This window comes from Ptychodera flava, chromosome 2 (genome assembly GCF_041260155.1).
Source record: "Ptychodera flava strain L36383 chromosome 2, AS_Pfla_20210202, whole genome shotgun sequence".
NCBI lineage: Eukaryota > Metazoa > Hemichordata > Enteropneusta > Ptychoderidae > Ptychodera > Ptychodera flava.
The window spans coordinates 18,891,980-18,913,753 of NC_091929.1; the positions used below are offsets into that span (position 1 = coordinate 18,891,980).

A 21,774-nucleotide genomic window follows, 5' to 3' on the forward strand; every position below is an offset into this window, starting at 1 on the left:
AAACTCAGTTATTTTTCTGACAAAATTGTTCACCGAAATTGTACCCCTACTAAACTTGATCGCGCTGGTCAGGAGTCATCGATCGCTGGTTGAGAGCTGGTGGCACATATTTAATTAAAAAAGCAAAATCGGCGAAATTTACAACATTAGTTTCAAGTTAAATATGATGGTTGTACTAACCTGTAACGAAAGAAGCTCTTTGGACCTACGACTTGTCCAACAAGCACACCACACAGCGCAGGAGAGGCAGATCCCAGACGTGTCGAACTGTACGCTTGCAAGCAGTATAGCAATATGGCGGACGTGTTGACATCACCGTTGTCGAATGGTGGCGCTCGTTCAGGCAAAACTACGGGTGCGTAGATCCTGGCGAGGCACGCACCTCACACACAAAATTTCACACTCATTTCCCGGTGCGTAGAAAAATGAGGCCAGTCGATAAAAACGTTAGTAAGCACTATTTAGGCAGTTCTTAGGCCATTGGAAGGCTAACATTATAAAGCCAGGCTTTTGGCTTTATTACGCAAGTCTGGTCTCGATAAGTACGTGAATTCCTTACTACATGGTCTCGATAGTACTAGTACACAAACGCACACACACACACACACACACACACACACACACACACACACACACACACACACATATATATATATATATATATATATATATATATATATTACTGCGGCGACAATATATTCAATGATGTTACATGTACACCAGCTGGCTCTTGAGCGTCTCCCGAGCCTGCTCCGGAAGATTTTGACGAATATACGCTTTAGTATTTTGCATGCTGTGATAAATGTACCTTCTTTCCAAGGTTATACTCATTCTCGTAGAGTCGAGAGTACTGTAATTTATATTCCAGGTCATCTGTCCTGACAACATCATCATCAAAATACCACTTAACGGCAAATGTTGTGTTTGGCCATAATGGCGCATTAAATCGGCATTGCAAATATCCATCGCCTTTGCTTAGAACCGGTAATCCATTCAATGTTGGATAATCTGAGAAAAGCATATCAAAATTGGAGATTTAGAAACCAAAGCAAACTGACACTATAAGCTGAACAACTTAGACCGTTTTGTCTTTTATTGTTGAGACCTAAAAATTCGAATGAACCTAAACTTTTGCTAATTCAATGATACCTATTAATTTATTAATGTATGTATTTATTTATTTCTAGTGCATTAATTCAATCACTCAATTGTTGCTGTGTATAATGCTGTAATATTGTCTTTTCCCTTTGTTTTACCTGTACATCCTGGTTGGAATCCTGTTGCTGAATGTTTTTCGGGTGGGCATGGTTCACGATTTCCTTCAATAAAGCAGAGTTGATATTGCTTTTAAAATGCATCTTCAAATGATACAAACTTTTAAAAAATCGTGAAGGACTCAATAAGTGTTGAACGGAAGCTGATGGCACAAGACCACTAATTCATTTCCAATGGGCCACCACAGTAGCGTTGAGCTCGATTTTCCTATTTTAAAACATTCAGCGGCACGAATCCTCTTAACAGGTGTTAGGTCAATGTCAGCTTGACTACTGATTAATTTTTCGTGTGGGCAAGTCCAAGGAAACTTTGAGATAGCGATGAAAATAGCGCCTTCAGTGGTGTTTTTGACACATTTCAGGCTTATTGTTATGATTTCTAGTAGCCCTAGAACTCCTCATATTACCACCAAATGCTTCGGCCATTTTTCACAACAGTCTGCATTTGATTCAGGCAGAAAAAATATCTTTACAAAAATTCTTGACGTTAAAGTTCAAACTAAACAAGCATCCATGCAGATATCAAAACTTCAAGGTCTGCACTATTTTTCTTCCGAACTATCTTCGTGGGTAACGAACCCGGAAGTGAATTAGTGATCTTGTGCCTGATACATCCATCCTTAGTCGAAAAGTCTTATAGTTATACCATGCATTTTAAATATTCAAAGTTCAGAACACAAAAATTGGCAGACGAGGACCAAACACAACCCAACTAAGTGAAAAGAGGAAGGAACGATACATCAATTGTTGGCCATGAAACCTAACAGTTGTGTCGACCATTTTTACAAGATTGACCATATCTTGCTCACTCTGACACCATCCCTGTATCAAAGTATGGTCACATTAGTGGATTGTCTTTTTTTGTGAAATATGTAATGCTTTCACACGTCAGCTTGTTAATGAATAGATCTGCTATTATCTTTAATATTTGTGCATTTTTAATAATAATAATAATAATAATAATAATAATAATAATGTTGCAATAGAAACGTCTCTTCACACCAGATATGAACTGAAAATGCTCAAATTTTCAGTATAAACTGCAGTTGCATGTGAATTTAAAAGTTTGCCGCATGCTTGAAACTTCATTGAAAATGTTACGATCAACATCGTGAATAACATTCATCACATTCCAAAGTCATTAAGTATATAAATACGTAACTAGCTGAAATAAGAATACTAAATTTCTTTGACTGCTGTCATTGTATTACCACTTTATATAGCAAGTGTAATTGCCTTTGGTTATGTCGTTCAAGCTATATACCGGTATGCCAAACTATGACAGGTCATTAGATATGCAAATTATAAACTATGAACTATGACATGAACATGCAAAATATCTTTCACTAATTCGACGTAGTTGTCTCATCAATATACATGACAAGTTTGATCATCTTTTTGGGTGTTTCGAGTCCTATATGCCTTGGGAAAGTTAGTTTATATGTAAATTGCAAGTTTTGTCAACTTCGGCCATGTCAATAAAGATATATCCCCAATTAGGAAAATTCGTTGAAATTTGCAAATTAGTAAAAGTTTATCTAAGACTGCTTATACAACTTTCATGATTGTTACATCAGTGTATCTCAAATATGCGTAGCAAGTTTCATCAATATTGATACGTTTTGAAAGTTCGTTCAATATGCAAATAAATGATCAGTGATAAGTGATCTAATGCTTATTGACTTCCAATAATGTTGTTTCCGTGTACGTAGCAAGTTTTATCAACTTTGATCAAGTCAATCAAGATATATAACCCCAATTAGAAACGTTCATTAAATATGCAAATTAGGAGTTTATCGAAGAAAAATGCTAAATGACTTTCAATATTGTTTTAACCTAGTATCTTCAATGTACATATCACTTTTCGCCTACTTTGATAAAGTTAATCCAGGTATCTATCCCTAATTAGGAACCTTCATTAAATATGCAAATGAGAAATTCGCTGAAGAAAAATGCTTCTTGTGCAAATTAGGAGTTGGGTGAAGGACAAATGCTTCATGACTTTCAATACTGTTGTACCATGGTATATTCCATGTACATAGAAAGTTTGGTGAACTTTGGGCGGGGTAATCGAGATACTAACCCTGTAAAAAGTCGTAATAATTTCCGTGATGTTGTATCATAGTATCTTCAATGTACATAGCAAGTTTCGTCAATTTTGGTCAAGTCAATCAAGGTATATAATCCTAATTAGGAAAGTTCATTAAATATGCAAATTAGGAATTGCCTATAGTAAAATGTTTAATGACTTTCAATAATGTTGTATCATAGTATTTCCCATGTACATAGCAAGTTTCGTCAACTTTGGTCAAGGCAATCAAGATACATAACCCTAATTAGAAAAGTTCATTAAATATGCAAATTTGGAATGGCTGAAGTAGAAATGCTTTATGACTTTCAGTAAATCACAGTATCTTCAATATACATACGAAGTTTCGCCAATTTGATTGAGTCAAGTCAGATATATATCCCTTATTAGGAGAGTGCCTCAAATATGCAAATTAGCAATTAACTTTCATGTCACACCTTTATGTCTTTCGAGCAGATATATCCTTGTATGATCAACATTTGTAGCAAATCTCATCCAATTATGTGCGGGCGTTCTAATTCTATGCCAGACAGACAAACAAACATCGCTGCGACATTGGCTAACATGTAATTTGTAACATGTGAGCTAAAAATGCAGTCTAATCTCACGAGATTTGTGATATATTGGTTATACGCAGCTATGCATGTGTTCAGGTTAGAGTCATTTATGATAGTTAAATTACAACTCCTTTTTTCATTGTCAAATGAATCACACTCAAAAGGGAAATTTAAACAGAGGAATTTTTTTTTTCGTTTGTCTCAAATTCAGTAGGATAAATCGTTTGAAAGATACTCCCTGAATTTGAAACTCTAGAGATATCGCATCATCGGCGCCTCGGAATATCAAATTTGAAATCATTAGCATCGACAGTTTCTTTTGTTCTGTATAGAGGGCACGATTACCATTACAGAAACCTCTCTGATAACGATTTTTTCTAAATATAACAAATATTTTATCTGCAATTCTGGCGTACCAACAAGGGCAGTTATCCTTGCAGAAAATTATTGCAGGGACGTTTCTTTTACAAAAAGGTATCGGAGAGTTATCAAAACGTGATACCATTCCTACCTGCACAATATCCAATTGGACAGTCTTGCACTGGTTTCAACTTGTACACGGAGAAATTCCCACAATTTTTCACAGAAATGTTGATGCGTTCATCGCAGCAATTAGCGCCACCTGCATTGTGTGCACATGTATAACTTATGTGCATTATAATATATATTATATATATATATATATATATATATATATATATATATATATATATATATATATATATATATATATATATATATATATATATATTATATATATATATATATATATATATCACATGAACTGACCCGTATCGCTGTTTCCTGCATGGTACCGTTCATACATGCACGACACAGCGACACATACCGACTTGTCGTGCTTGATGACATTTTTTTATAGAAAGATGATCGGATAAATCCAAACATGGAAACATAGAAGGCATGTCCAACGAAATTTCCTGTCACAAAATCTATATCTATTCCAGAGAATCGAATAGGGATACCGTTGGTCGTTTTAATGGCTCAGTAACGTCGCGGCTCCAGTCGAGTGGCAAGGCTCAATGTGGACGTCGTACCTGGCCATCCAGGTTGGCGATAAAGCCGCAATCTACTCCTCAACGTAAATTCAACTGAATAAATGAGTATCGTATAATCTTCAGAAAAGCGACAAAGGAGGCAGAAGCATAAAGACATTCGACTAACAACGATATATTTCCTTCATCACACAAAAAGTTCCGTAAATTCTCACTCGGAATCAAACCTGCAGCGTAAGGCTGTAGAGAAGACATAAGCTGTCGACCTGTAGTCTTTACTCTGCAGTGCAGCGCTGTGGAATCCGATGTATTTCGAAAGTTGACTCAGACAACACTCACAACAGAACAGAGTTTCCGTCAAGTAACAAAATTAGGATGTATCTACGGGCGAGATATGTGTCACTGCAAACATCAAAGTCCGTAAGATGAAAACATTGACCACCTAGATCGGGATTAACGAGTTGACACCGGCAGAGCTGAGACCGATTTTGGCAGCCGTTGTGGCCACAAACATGCAATGAGGTACTATGTGTGTCATCGAACGGAATCTTTCGCGCTCGCCAAGGTCGTAAACTTGTGTGATATTTTCAAAAGCCACGACATCTCTAAGAATGAAAATTACTTTTTCTATCGCGCCGTTGCATTTACTTCATAAATATAATTGTAAATATTCAAAATAACTCTGGATACTATGGCTATCCGTCTCTAGTGCGGTGAAAGCTATATCCACCGATGGCCGACTTGCCTTGGCATCGGTACAGCGCGAGACAATTAATAACACGTTCTCGTGGCCAAATCCGTATGTCGATTGGTGATGATACTATTCGATGTATCAAAATTTCAACTTGATTGGATTTATAAATGGAAGTATCTCCTGGATAACGGGCCGCTTTACTCAGCAAGTGAAATCAATAAGCGTAAATAAAACACAAATCTCGACGAAATTCATGCAATCTGTTACAATAATTTGATCCATCTACGTCAAAAGAAAAATAAGAAGACTGTTCATGTGATACATATGTAATCCCATGGTATTTCTCTCTGTTTTGACGTCATCGTATACTCGTGTTTTTCGCGTTATATATATATATATATATATATATATATATATATATATATATATATATATAATATATATATATATATATATATATATATATATATATATATATATATATATATATATATATATATATATATGACAGACGTTGTAAACTTCATAAATTTAATATACATAAAAGAATCTCTACCGATTACTTAAATATAATTTTGCAGACTTACTCTAATGAAACTGCTACAGTATCCTTTTTCATAAATTGATATGTACCAGATGAATCCATTATGGTGAGCAAGTATTATACCACTTGCATTTCTGTACATTCTCCGGGGCACTGATGACAGCATTAGTAAGTCTCTAAACTACAGGGCAACATTACGTAATATTTATCATACTCAACAACACAAAAATAATCAATACATTATTTGAAAGCAAAGTATTATCTTGAAAATTTACATATATGTTTACCTTTGTTTATACAGCCTTCCACGACAGTAATGTTGTCATAATCTTCAACCTGACTGTTTATCCATATCGGATACTGAGTTCCACACCTTCCAATATCAACGCAGGATGTAGGCATCTTGCCGCCAGCATCGCTGGTAAATCTGTACCACCCTTCTTGCAGTTCATTGTCACATATAATTTCAGTTGAATTCGGCCAGAGAGAGGAACTGAATGACATTGAACTTCTGTATTTTGAGTCGATTTCTGTGTAAGTGTCCTCCGCGCATGGGTCCTCTGTAAAACACAATGGGCATCGGAATAACAGTGCACACATTTGCAAACTCAATTTCCGACATATGTTTGCCATATATGTCTACGCGTCTATTTATCTATGCCATGTATGTTATTTGCAATTGCGCACAGTCAACAATATGAAATACGGTCATGTTGATTATTTATGATCATTTTGAATTTAATCACGTATGGTTTGATCTACATGAACAATCATTTCATGGATTCAAAATTATTGAAAAGTGTTTACTCGTCGAGGACGTAAGCACTCCTTACCATCTCAGTTTCAGCGTATCATGACTGAGTGTATAGCATATCAAAACCATATGGCCAGACAATACGACGTCATCACATATTAGTACGCTTCACAGAACAATCAGATATCTGAACATCATTATATGTAGCAGGTTTTATCAACTTTCGCACAGTACTCTCTGAGTTAAATCACTTATCACAAAACTTTATTTAATATGCAAATGAGCTGTTTATTAACTTGACACTGCCCAATGCTTCACAGTGCAATTAGATATCTGTCAGATCAACATCTGTAGCACGTTCCATCAAATTTAATGCTGTAATTTTTTAGTAATATCACTAATTATGCAGTTTATTAAATATGGAAATGAACCGTTAATTAACTTGACAAAGCTCAATGTTTAATAGTACAATTAGATATTTCTTAGATCAATATCTGTAGCAGGTTTCACCAAATTCGATGCCGTGATTTAAGAGTTATATACCTAATTACAAAGTTCATTTAATATGCAAATGAATACTTAATTATCTTCAAACTGCTAAATGCTTTACAAAACATATCTGTCGGATCAGTATCTGCAGCATATTTCATCAAATTTGGTGCAGTTATTTCGGAGTTATATGACTAATTACAAAACTTCATAAAATATGCAAATGAGCTATTTATTAACTTGACACTGCCCAATCAAATTTGATGCAGGGATTTTAGAGTTATGTCACTAATTACAAAAGTTCATTAAATATGCAAATGAGCAGATAATTGACATGACACTCACAGTATCATCATAATGTTCTGACATTGTCATCTGTGAAAAGTTTCATGAAATTTTGTGCAGTATTTCTTGATATATGTCGACACTGTCATTACTGTCTCCATAGGGAAACCATTATATGAAAACAAATGATATGTCATAATTTCATTAATATGCAAGCCACACTAACCAAAATCTAATCAGTTCTTGCAATTAGCATATGGTACCTGTCTACCAAATCTGACTTGAATCTGTTCCGGCGTTTTTGAGTTATCGTGTAAACAGACAGACAGACAGACAGACACACACACACGGACAAACAGACAGATATCGCTATGACATTATCTAACATGTGTGAACACGTGAGCTAAAAATAGACTAGAAACGCGGCACGCTGTTTGTTGGCATGGTTGTCTCGATAAACTATTCCTTTTCATATAAAATGAGCTTCAAACGTGTCTAATCGGAGAATTCGTGCATAATTAATAATTACATTAGTTTAGAAAAGTAGGACAAGATTTCCCCCAGTCCTGTGCGTAGCGCCCTATTTCGATACAAACACAAACAAACACACAAACCCGATCGATGTGCCTGAATGTACCTTGGGGCAAAGAAGAAACAAACCGCTCCGTTAAATTGTTGGCAACACACAGATCTTTTCTTTTTGATTTTGAAAAAACAGTTGTATCGTACTGCATGTCGCAATCATGTTTACTTTGCATTGCTCTCAGGGCCGAATCACTGCTTCATACCAATCGAAATATAACACGCCAGCAATTTCATAAACACTTCCTTCCATGATGAACTTGTGGGAGAAGATATGAATGATCGTAAACCATTCGTTAAAAACTGATTTTACCGCTGGAAGACTTTTAAATTTGGTTCAAACACACTTATTATATATCATAAAAATATTCAAACTTGCCTCCCCGAAGCTCAAACTTTCTTACTTTTTCGCCAGGCACGCTACTTCCGTTCAGCACTAGACGACAACATCAACACGAACTTTCCCGAAAATACTTTTGCTTAAATTTCGGCAAAAATCCGGAAACTGCCGAAGGGTGCCTGTTCGGAAATCTTCGGAAAGCAGAGTCAAGAGCGACGTGTGGTCGTGAGGCGTACATGGAGGGATTATGCAACCGCTTCACACCTAGAACAATTTCCTTTTCTGGTCTATTTTTGTCCTTGTCTGTGTTATTATTAGTCTAGCACTGATAAAAAAGAATTTTAAGAATTTTATTTATTATTCAGCTTTTCCAGGCGCCCATAGTAAAGTGATTTTTGCGTGTACCTCTGCGCGTTTTTTATGTTTTTCAAATCACCCACTGGACTATTGCCAGTATATGCCTAGTACTCTGTACCTATAGCTGTACAGGCTATTAGAATCGCATGCCATATTTACGCTAGGCATTGAATGAAAAATCCTTGTTACATTGCCATAAAAGGTCACAACTAGGCCGATTTAACGCCCTGCCCAAAAATGCAAGAATAATAATAGTACTACCAAAGTATACTTGGAATACCTTCACGTCAGCGCCATCGCGCATTGCCGTCCAATTTGCTTTTGGCGATTTGCTCCGTTTAATGTTCTCTTGTGGTAAGTTGCTCATAACTTTATATGACATTTATGTTACAAGAAATATGTAAATAAATAAGCCTATACGGTGGCCCAAAACTACCTGTTCTCCGCATTTAAAGTCTGCGCCGCATTCAATTGTTTTCCTCTCACATATGTATCCGCATTTAAAGTCTGCGTCGCATTCAATTTTTTTCTCTCACATAAGCTTATGTCTCCGCATTCAAAGTCTGCGTCGCATTCAATTGTTTTTCTCTCACATATGTCTCCGCATTCAAAGTCTGCGTCGCATTCAATTTTTTTTCTCTCACATATGTCTCCGCATTCAAAGTCTGCGTCGCATTCAATTGTTTTTCTCTCACATATGTCTCCGCATTCAAAGTCTGCGTCGCATTCAATTTTTTTTCTCTCACATAAGCTTATGTCTCCGCATTCAAAGTCTGCGTCGCATTCAATTGTTTTTCTCTCACATATGTCTCCGCATTCAAAGTCTGCGTCGCATTCAATTGTTTTTCTCTCACATATGTCTCCGCATTCAAAGTCTGCGTCGCATTCAATTGTTTTTTCTCTCACATATGTCTCCGCATTCAAAGTCTGCGTCGCATTCAATTTTTTTTCTCTCACATATGTCTCCGCATTCAAAGTCTGCGTCGCATTCAATTGTTTCTCTCTCACATATGTCTCCGCATTCAAAGTCTGCGTCGCATTCAATTGTTTCTCTCTCACATATGTCTCCGCATTCAAAGTCTGCGTCGCATTCAATTTTTTCTCTCCTAGATGGGCGTCGCAGTCAGTGATTTTGTCACCAACACATGAGGGCGCTGGAAATTTTTGTGAGCGTGACCCTCGCTCCATGACCCATGATTGCATCCGGAAAAAGTATCACTCTTTCAGTGTTTGTGATCGCGAAAAGCTCATTGATTTCGAAGGTAAGTGACAAAGTTATTCATTGTCTTGTAAGCTCATGGGTTAATGATCTAGCCACCGTCTAGCCCTAGATGTATTGGCAGTTGTGGACGGGCTGCAGTTTTACATTCGGACGTTCATGTGGGACCCATAGGATGCGTCCATACTGGTGAGCAGCGAACCCCCTTGGCTAGATCATTTACCCCCATAAGCTTACAATACAATGAATACCTTTGTCACTTACCTTCAATAATGAGCTTTTCGCGATGACGAACACTAAAAGAGTGATACTTTTTCCAGATGCAATCATGGGTCATGGAGCGAGGGTCACGCTCACCAAAACTTGCCAGCGCCTTCATGTGTTGGTGACAAAATCATTGACTGCGACGACCATCCACAGGCGGCCCAATCACTATTAATAAAGCTTATTATTGAGTTTTTCTCAGTTTTCTCTGTCACTGTCAGTCCCTCTCCTTTTCTTCATGCTCTGACTGATCGTAGTAAATAAAATAAATGACTATATAGCCTAACCTATAGCCACCTGACTCTTTATTTATTTTACACCCCATTACAAGGATGTTTATCTCTCATATACACATCTTATAATTAATTAGTCAACACAACTAATTATGCTAATCCGTGGACTTATCAAGGGTTGGTCAACATTGGAAAGATAGAGATGTAAATGAAAAAGGAGTTTTAGTAACCTTTCCTATCTTTCGCGATGTTGACTAACCTATAAAATCCCTGATAAGTCCACGGATTAGCATAATTAGTCATTACTTGTTTCTCCGTGTCACAAGGTGTTTCCATTGTGTCTCCGTAATAAAATTCACTTTCCAAATGATCAAAATATTGGCAATTTTGCCGGTCGTAATGTCTTTCCTCCATCGAGCTGGTTTCAATATACAGCAGACGACAATTTTTACCAAAGTATAAAGTATTCCGCCAAATTTGATACTCATTTGCATAATTTAGCATGAAAATACCGAAAAATTATTGAATGGACACGTGACTAATTTGCATAGTTAATTGATTGCTTGTGACATTCTCCTTCAATCTGTAAGTAGGTTTTTAGCTGTTGGACAAGGAGTTTATTGTTAACATTTTGTATTATTATGATAAAATTAATAAAGTGTAGGAAGCAACTGTGTGGTCAATATGATATGCAATTAATCCTGCCAAAAACTGAATTTTGAAAAGGAACTATTTTTCTCATATGCACATTACTTAGATTCAATACCAGCTTTATTGGTGGGGCACAATAGAATAACCTGTAGTACATATGTAATACTGAATGTTTTCAAACAAACGTATAAAACAGAAGGCCATTGCAAACATAACTTTTAACATAAGGCCATTGCAAAACAATTTTCAGTATTTGCACTTCAGTACAAATATCAGAGATATGCGAGATATCAGAGACAAATATCAGAGCTAGGTTTACATTGCTATTGCCGTTTGGATTAAATTTCTTCTTGTTAAGCTGTTACTACAATAATTGCATGAAATTTGCATTTCATTACCTGTACAATCGTAGTTCACGCATATACCATCACAAGCGTCCATGTAGTAGGAATACTGATACTCCTTCACGTAGTACTCATCATATCTGTACCGTGTCCTTAGTTTATGTCGAATAAGATAATCAAAAGACCAGTGTAGGTATTATTGATTTTTCTTGAATTCGAAGGAATCCGTTAACAAACATGTATGTATGTATGTATGTATGTATGTATGTATGTATGTATGTATGTATGTATGTATGTATGTATGTATGTATGTATGTATGTATGTATGTATGTGTGTGTGTGTGTGTGTGTGTGTGTGTGTGTGTGTGTGTGTGGCGTGCGTGCGTGCGTGCGTGCGTGCGTGCGTGCGTATGTATGTATGTATGTATGTATGTATGTATGTATGTATGTATGTATGTATGCAACAGTGTATGACATAGTGAAACATAAAGACAAATATAATAATAAAGATAAAAAGCAGAAAACCTAAATTTCAGAATTGCTTAAGCTACATATTGCTTTGGTATTCGATACATGTAAGTTGGACATGCAGTTATTCTAAGTTTGTATCAGTATCTATTTTATGTATTTGCAAATATGTCATTCTCTGTTAAAATGTTTCTTGTTTTGTTTCTGAAAACCATAGATTGTGCGATGTAGATGAGATAAAATGTTGTCATAAATGTAAACATTATTTTTAAAAATGCAGATATTGCCATGTAATAATGATTTATGCAATGATGTATTAAACACAATGTATCCGCGTGAGTCAATCAAGGAAACATGTTGTCGCCTTAAACTTGTGTATTACCATTTGTTAAAAATATATTTTAATCAATTTTCTTTTTGTTTTACAAATTGCAATGTTTGTCCAATTTTTTCACCAAGTCAACGGTGTGAATCACAACGAGAAAGTTTTGCGGTTTTTTTTTTCATTTTTAAGTTTGCAACAACAATTTTCGAGGTATTACCTGTGTCTTCTGCAGCTATCCCAACACAAAAATCCACAACAAGTGTAATAAAATGTTGAGAAAGTGACTCTTCTAACAAGTTGAACACTTCTCACTGTCGTTTCCCGGAAAGTGCATAACGTTGGTCTGAAACGAAACATAGCTCATGTTCTCAAACAGCAAAAATGTCTAGAAAAGTGTTAGTGAAAATGCCCACAAATGTCCTTAACAGTCTCAGCATTGCTAAGTTCAAAGAGTTTGGATACGATTTTTAATCATGGATCGAAGTGAGTTGAACTCAACAAGGTGAAACAAGATATCAAGTGACATAATGTTCAGTGCATTGAATAAAATCTTAGCATATCGCGTCTTTGTCTACTGGCTACTGATTGTTGCATATCGACAACAAGCTATCATGATAAAATGCACCATACCCAATCATTTACTATTAATTGGCCATTTCTGATTTGGAAAGGCAAAATGTCTTATAATTAAACTTTCAGGAAAAAGAGAATGCAAACGTCATATTTGTGCATCATTACAAGGCCGCATGACATACCACAATCAATAAATCATAATGCAATTGTCTACCACATCACATGAAGTGTATAAAACGCTGCCCCATGATTTGTTCAGTAGCACAATGTGAAGAGCTATTATGTAATCTCTCTGAAAATGTTAAGTACACCAGACTGAGTCTTTACATATTATACTTAATTGTGTCCGGGGCTATCTGAAGCCAAATAGAGCGCTATACTCTTTGTGTTAAGATCACGTGTTCAGTATGCTGGCGAGTATATATATGTGAGTGTCCTATTGAACTCAAACAGTGTGGAGGGATGATATTCGAAATTTCATCATATTTTTTGTTACATACCAACTTTTGTAGGGTTTGGAAAGTCGCCTAATGGTTTTGCCATTAATGTCTTTGCTACATGCTAGGAGAATAGTTATAGCAGATTATAAATTACTGAAAAAGTCTAGGCTGGCAGAACCTGGGTGTCCACCTGACGATGTGGTTATGCAGGTAATCAAGGACTGGACAGAAATTACTGGGGGAGGGCCGGTGTTTTTTAAAAATGACACTGCTCGAAAAATATTTAGTGACCCTTCAAAAGTGTTTGCAAGAAAGAGTGACCCTCACCAATTTTTATGCACAAATACAAGTGACCCCTTTTGCATGTCACATTGCGTATCAGTAATTTATTAATTGACATACAATTGCTCATTTAACCTCTGAACTTTTAAAGAATACTCTCTAACCTTAACAAATAATCACTTTGGTGAAATTTCAATACCATGTTTGATGTTCACATCTGCTTTTTCAAAGTTTTTTCATTGACTACAATGTATAGTGATTCATCATTTCGGCGAAATTCGAAAATCATTTTTGTAACCATCCTAGTCTAATCAAGTACATTAATATCAATAATCAAGCATCTATAAATACACAGATTTAGATAGTTTTGTATCGCAAAAAATTATTCATTAGTTTCCTCATAGACTACAGTATATAGTGAATGAACATTTCAGTGAAACTCCATATTAAAAGTTTTTTGTACCAACATATACTTGTAACCACCCTATGCAAGTACACTTATATCAATTGTCAAACATCTATAAATGCACAAATATTGCCAGTTGTACTTGCAAAAAATGTTCAGATTTTTCTCACATTCTACCATGTATAGTGAATCAACGTTTTTGATTGAATCAAAATTCAAATTTCCTGTACACACCTCCCGTTCAAAAAGCACATTTACATTAATTATATAGCATGTATAAATGTACAGATATGGCTTGTTTTGTTAAGGAAAATTGTTAATAGTTTACCCAATACATTTCAATGTATTATGATGTGACATTTTTGGGTGATGAAACATTTTATTGACCACATCTAATTGCGAGAGGTGAAAACATGAGGACCTATCCAATAAGGCATGCGTGAAATTTTATGACCCTTGAAAAATGCTTGCGCGAAATATAGTGACCCATTCCCAGAAACACTGGCCCTACGCCCCTGTAATGTCTGTCCAGTCCCTAAAATCTGATAATATTCGGCAAAGACCGATACAACACACAGAAATTGATACTGACTTTAGCTGCGTGCTTATCGGGCATATTAAATGAAAACGGGACACGAATTAGACTCTCGCAGTTTTTTTCAAAAGAAAGCACGATAATTAGGGACTATTACACGTGTGTCCCTATTTGTCGAGTTGCGCAGCAACGAGTCAAAATGCGGACGAATCACGAGAATATGACGCGGTATCACCTAAACTTCGTGTAATAACCCTTTTAGGATCATACATGCATGCTTTGATGACTGTTTTCCTACGGACGTTCTGAAATTAGCGACGAAATCAACTGAAATCGACCTTGCTTGCTCTTCGCTGTACTCATAAAACGTTGGTTGCTAAGGAGTAATGACAACCTTATCACTTCTTGGTATTATTCCGCTGTTGGGCCGTTCCACTTCAAGGGAGGGTTTATGGCACACTTTTAAAGAGAACATTTTAAATATTAAGATGTCGACACAGGGTTTTACAATTTAAAGAAGATCTATTTTGCGTTTTAAATGGCGATGGAAGTAAAACATAGGCTGGAGTGTATAAAATGAGTGTGTTTTCGTGTTTTGGAACATAATCTCATCCCTTCGCGAAAGTTATGAGGCCCGCCAAAATCGGGTCAAAATACTCGCGCCGCGCCAGCGTTCGATTTCAAACTCGATCGAGTATGAACAGCTGAGAGCATAGAGTTAGAGCAAGCAGCTTTGCGACATCTATGAATGCACAGTGGATTTAGTAGCCGTACCAGTCAGTTTATCATCAAGAATTATACATGTCCTCAGACGTCAAATATGCCGAATTTACCATCTTAGAAAGGAATTTGAGCGGATTAGGGAAAACGTGAAGTGAGTACACTGTAAGCTGTAGCATCGTAACTCGTTCGTGATTTTGTTGCTGTACGAATAAAACATTTCAAAGGTATTTACATCGTCTGCTCGTATATTTTAGTTACTTGCTTGCCTAAATAGAACTAAACTTCTTTAAACAACCTAAACGAAAGTTTGACTTTCCCTAGTATCTTACATTGTATCCGAAACCCGCACCGGACACGATCATGCCCTGTGAATCTCACTGACAGGTACAAATCGGAAATATAATATGTGCACCTTGTCTGTCGCGAGTATTTTCAGTGCGGTTGGATTTTTGTGGCTCATTTATGGCTGTAAACGATGTAATTCACCACCTAGATACTTAAACTCGTCAACAGGAAACTTGTCGTATAGCGGTTCTATCATGATGCACTGTCAGCCGGGACCGTAATCTTCAGCAGCGTAGACGACATGAAAACACTGCACCGTATGGGACCAGCCGTGAACGATCACGACAGGTGTCGGCAAAACACACAAATTATAAATGCGTTTGTTTGTATGTTTTTGGTACAACTGTACTTGTACCTAAGTGCAATACCCGGGAACTGACTGCAAACACAAATTTTGACCGTAATCAAAATGACGTTTCGGAGTGTCTGTCACAAGTCTTATTCGCTCAAACACGATAGGCACTAAATTTGGATAATTGGATGGTGAGGCAATGACGATATAATCTTCAAGTGTAACCTCATCTACTTTTCTTTTTAAGTTACACACTTGTTTTTATGAGTAATTTGTAATATTGCAACATTCAGCTATAGGGCACCTAATACTTTTGAGAAATTTGAAAAATATGAAGATCCAATTATCCAAAATTAGTTCCAATCGTGCTCTCAGCTGTTTAATTTGTATATGAACATACCAGCGAAGGTCACGCGTACGCGTCGCTGTAAGTAGTTTGGTTACAGTGAGAATATAATTCGTATTTTAACTAGTTAAAATACGGGTTCATATCAGTACCATCTTAACAATAGGAAAATAGTGATACAGGCATAGCATGCATGATAAAGCTTAATAGGATGCGGTACAGTTTGTGATTGACAGAGTCAAGATACAATGCAATACGTCAATTGTTTCTAGCCCTCGACTTTGTGACATCAGATTACTTATCAAGATCCCAAGTACCTCTTAGCAAGCCAAATAAGTAATTTCCTCGACAAAGGAAAAGATCTCCCGGACCTTTTCACTCCAATCGTAATAAGTGGCTAAGCTATAAGAAGTGTACAAAGCAAACATTTTGAAGACACGAAGAACGACAAGAACTTAATTCGATAAAATGATCTTCGGAATTCAACTTTTTGAGTGGCAGACTATGAACTGTTCTTGTATACAAACACGTACACTGCGAGTGACAGGTCTACCTTCATACGGTGTGGGCTTCGAGTAAACTGAGTAAGCTGAAGCTAACAAGTAAGAATAGGTAGAGTATGGCTGTGAAACGAACACCACAAAACGAAGAGTAGACCACCATCGAAGATGTTGCCGTCAACTATCACAGTACGATCCTTCCACAAAAGATATTGGGTAAAGCATTGATGAGGAAATACCTTCGGTAACAAGCATCAGAGTCACATGTCAGAATGAACATGCAATGGCGTATTGATATGAAAATTAGTCCAAAAAAGCTTTAGTAAGCTATTAATTTTACAGGTTCCAAATATAATTCCAAGGACAAATATTAAACAATTTGTTGAAAAGATTATTTAAAAAGACAATGACACTTGAAATGTACTAGCAGGTAACTTACTGGTTAGCATCAATTGTCACGATACATATAATGAAGTATACCCAGAGGGCAGCTGACGATATCATGATATAAAGCCGTGCCATTGAGGATTATCCACGGTGAGCTTGTTTCTGCGTGACACAAAAGTGTATAATAATTAGCAATAATGAAATTGCTCTGATAAAAAATGTTTTGCGCTTTGTAAAAGGTTCTAACATGTTGTCAATTTTATACGTCAGTGTTAAGGTGGCTGGAAAGGCCAGAGCGTCAGTTATAAACTTCAATAAAACTATTAAAATATAAAAGTAGTCAATATTTTCTGTGGAATAAAAAAACTAGATATTTGGCTCAAAGACATTGCAGAGTTGTAGCCTGTTAAAACTTATGAAAAACTGACCAATAAGAAGAAGTTGGGGAGTCCTTAGTGTATTAAGTATGGTAGAGGTCCCCTAGTTTGTAATAAAATGTTTGAAAAGGGAAAGTCATTATTTGCTGTTTTTCAAGAAAGTTTGACAAGGCTGTGCTTGCATTCAGAGTGAGTGACTGCTATTGTAAATGCATTTTTAGATTCTTTGAGTGTCAAAGAGGTGTCAAAAGTGAGATTAACCAAAAAGACTGCTCTGTGACTTCAAAAGAGGGTGCAAATATGGTTTGTTTTCAACATTTTTGACAAAATAACAGTTTTCATACATAATTTTATGCCAATTGAATCCAACCTATGAAATGAGATATGGACATGGAATTTTTACAGCCTATTAACAAGGTTACAGACAAGATGACTATGGGACAATTTTGCTGTATTTGAAGTACTTTTTGAAAAATCACATTTTGAAATTTGAAAGAGTTTTTCAATAAATTTTTGATGTGTAAACCCATAAAAAATCTTAAAAACAAATTTTATTTACAAATCCTCCCATACACATCTTACAATTAATAGTGTCAACATATTTATAACTAATTTGGTAATATTAAGTACTATCCAATTATTATTAAATTCAAATATGTAAAAAAAATTGAAAATTTAAATTTTAATATTTACTGGTGTTATATTTCAAAATCATTGCTGTAAATATACAATTTTTATATTCTTTGGAGAAAGTATTAAGTAAGGGAGTTATCCTGAAAATTTGAACTAACATTTGAAACTTGACATTAACTCTGAGAAAAGAGTTGGTGCAAAAATAGCCTTTCCAGCCACCTTAACACGTTGACAAACTTGTAAAGTGGAATTAGCAAAATATTGAAAACTTTGGGTAACCCTTTGATAAGTTATGTGCATTAACTATTTGAATATCTATCAATCTGTCAGTCTATCTGTCTGTCTGTCTGTCTGTCTGTCTGTATGCATGTATTCATGCATATAAGCATGCTAAAACTACGACAAGATTAGTTAACAATTTGAAAGTATTGCAATTATTTCATGCATGCGTACATATATATATATATATATATATATATATATATATATATATATATATATATATATATATATATTATGAGGTTATTACGAAAATACCGCAAAGGATGCACGAGGACATTGACGCAGCGTATCGCCCGATGTTATTGCGAAAATAACGCAAAGGATGCACGAGGACATTGGCGCAGCGTATCGCCCGACGCGAAGCGGAGGGCGATGCGCGGCGCCAATGTCCGAGTGCATCCTTTGCGGTATTTTCGTAATAACCTTATTATTATACATCTTACATTCCTGACCGGGGCATCAAATTGTCAGAGTAGTAACCGTTTTCGTGCAATGTCAACAATTTTCTTCCGATTTTATCGCGCCAGTGTGGAACACAATCTCGGACGCGCTTCTGCAAGCTTTGGAGTGTGTGCACTGCACACGTATGCACAGAGCGCACGCGAGACTTGTTCTGGCACTCGTCCAATGGGTCCCTTGAAACCGTTCAACAGTGAACGCGCAGATACAGCCGCAGGGAATGCCGTACGTGTTACGGAACGGGCATACATACATACATACATACATACATACATACATACATACATACATACATACATACATACATACATACATACGGACGGATGGACAGACAGACAGACAAACAGACAGATTTCCCTAACCTGTTCATTGATCGTTTAATGATAGGCGCAGTCACTCCATCATGAACTTTGTCGTTCGCTATTATAATGCATGGGGCATGGAGTCTGGACATACGCTCCACGTGACATCGAGAAAGTACCGTATCGACTGATAATCAAAGGAACGAACTTCTCTTGACTTTAAAATTGCATAGAGATCTTTGTGACAAGCTGAACTTACAGGGAAGCTCTCTGCGTTTCTGAACTCACCGACGCAGTGCTAGATGACTCGCCTTACAATTTTAATGCCGCACACGAAAAACAATGGTTTCCAAGTACGGTTTAGACTTCAACAAGCCGACAAATCCAGACCAGCGGTAAGGACATTGGTATATTGGACAAGATGTTACATTAAAATGAAAACTTTGCCACTAATCGTCGCTTAACTGTGTAGTCCACGTACGCTTCAGCAATACTCGGATCTACTGATCGGTGAGCTTCATCCATATGCGGAAAACCTTGGCTTTAGAGATAATCAGTTATGAATTCAATGAGATATTTAAAAGTTCACTTGTATCTTGGAAGTCCATGTAGGTTCATATTCTGGCCCGTCACTTACCTTCCTTTAGGAACAAAATCGCTAGCGGTCAGAACAAGTGCGACGAAACAGTAAATCCTACTTTGCAATGGTACTCGTGTTAATGGTATGAGAGTTGATCACGAAATGGACAGTCATAAAGAAAATCGTGACTTTAGCACATTCTGGAATGTGAGTCAGGTGTTCAGGCCCGCTAGGCAAATGTACGGTCCGTGTAGACAATCAAACTCTTTTACGATGGCATCTATCAAGCTTTTGTACCTACGAAATAGAGGCTTTGTAGATGAAACAATTTTTTTACGTTTTTGCACCGTCAATACTTTGAAAAGAACAATTCAACGTCCGTGTACCTCTCAGCTAATATGGCGAGTAAATCCTATATGCCTTCATATCTACAACTGTAAACTTATTGCATCGTAGTAATGTGTTATGCTGAACCACAGGTGCTTGTACAGGTCAGTGTGCACGTAATTTCATACGGCTTCCTCAGATCCATTGGTTACCACTTCCGGGTTTAGTATACCGATGTTGTAACTGAATGTTGGTAAGCTGATTTCGAACTTCGGTATTAAACACGATAGGTATTAAGCTAGTAACATAGACTTTTGATGCAATTGTAAACGTCGTAACGTATGAGATTAGCGGTACGGGTCAATAAAACCATGTTATACTTTCCACTTTTCTGCGGATGTCGCATTGGATATCCCGCGGGGATCAGAAAATAGAATGGGACAAAGAGAGATTTTCCACCTTAAACGTTTGTTAGTTTTCATGCTCCACTTTGAATTTACCTCAACAATACATGCAAGCTCTAAATTGACCAATGAACAAGATGAACAAGATCGATCCATAGTGGAGGACCTTGGCATTACAGTCTATAAACTGTAGTGCTATCTTTAGAGTTCAAAAGTTCACTTGCATCCTAAAAATCCATGTAGGCCCATAGTCTGCTCATAACCACCTTTCTTTGAGGACAAAATTGCTAGCGCTTAGAAAAAGGAAGACGAAAGGGTAATTCCTACCGTGAATGCAGAGTTTTGTCTACGGAAATAGCTTTTTATAGGAAAATAGAGAGTCTTTACCAAAATCGTGACGTTGGTGCCTTCTGGAATGTAGGGCAGATGGTTAAGCGCTTAAGGCAAATCTACCATCCAGACAATCGCATGTTTCAAACTTATTCACAACAGTTTGACCCATAGAGTACATATACCATTCTTGATACAGCATTCAAATCACGTCCGAAGACCTGCTTGAGAACAGTTGGCAATCTAAACATACGTATACGCTCGAAATAGGAATTTTCAGGTATTTCAACGATGCTAAACTTTGCCCACTTGATACAGTATCGTGCCTTAGGTTATAACACTCAATGAACAGTAAGGGCATGGCAATAATTTAAGAAGGCACATCTAAATAAGCCTACAGAGAAAGATGCAATACTCTAGGAAATACAGTTGCAGAAACAAACAAAGGTTAACTGGTTATTTCATGAAGTTTTATAGATATTGCATCGTATTCGAGTGGTGTGTCAGTATTTTGTCAAGTTACGCAGCAAATAGTCAAACTAAGTGGTTAAATAATAGTGGTGGACAGATACCGACGAAGACCTCTGACTCGACTGTAAACGGTTCACACTGTGTGTATGTGATCCGCGATCGGTAGGGCTAAAATCTGTTAAACTTCCATTTCGGATATTTCACATTTTACATCCCTTGCTCCCGTGTGACGAACTAGCCAAAACGAGGTAATCGGACGAATGAAAGAGACAGAAGAATGCATTCAAATGAGAGCTTC

At 36.6% G+C, this 21,774-nt stretch overlaps 1 protein-coding gene across 2 annotated transcripts in view; it reads right to left on the reverse strand.

Moving 5' to 3' along the window:
* LOC139116298 (von Willebrand factor D and EGF domain-containing protein-like) overlaps positions 1-21,774 on the reverse strand; it is an 89,580-nt gene that overhangs the window by 67,373 nt on the left and 433 nt on the right. The window contains exons 1-8 of one of the 2 annotated variants that reach the window (XM_070678931.1): positions 20,002-20,116; positions 17,364-17,473; positions 12,700-12,825; positions 11,744-11,841; positions 6,459-6,731; positions 4,432-4,542; positions 1,257-1,319; positions 809-1,008 (exon numbers count right to left, since the gene is read on the reverse strand). In XM_070678931.1, coding sequence (XP_070535032.1) covers positions 809-1,008; positions 1,257-1,319; positions 4,432-4,542; positions 6,459-6,731; positions 11,744-11,841; positions 12,700-12,825; positions 17,364-17,446 — 954 coding nt within the window. In that variant the 5' untranslated portion in view covers positions 17,447-17,473; positions 20,002-20,116. Of the gene's footprint in view, positions 1-808; positions 1,009-1,256; positions 1,320-4,431; positions 4,543-6,458; positions 6,732-11,743; positions 11,842-12,699; positions 12,826-17,363; positions 17,474-20,001; positions 20,117-21,774 lie in introns of those variants that run through there. The other variant, XM_070678925.1, reaches the window with a different exon arrangement.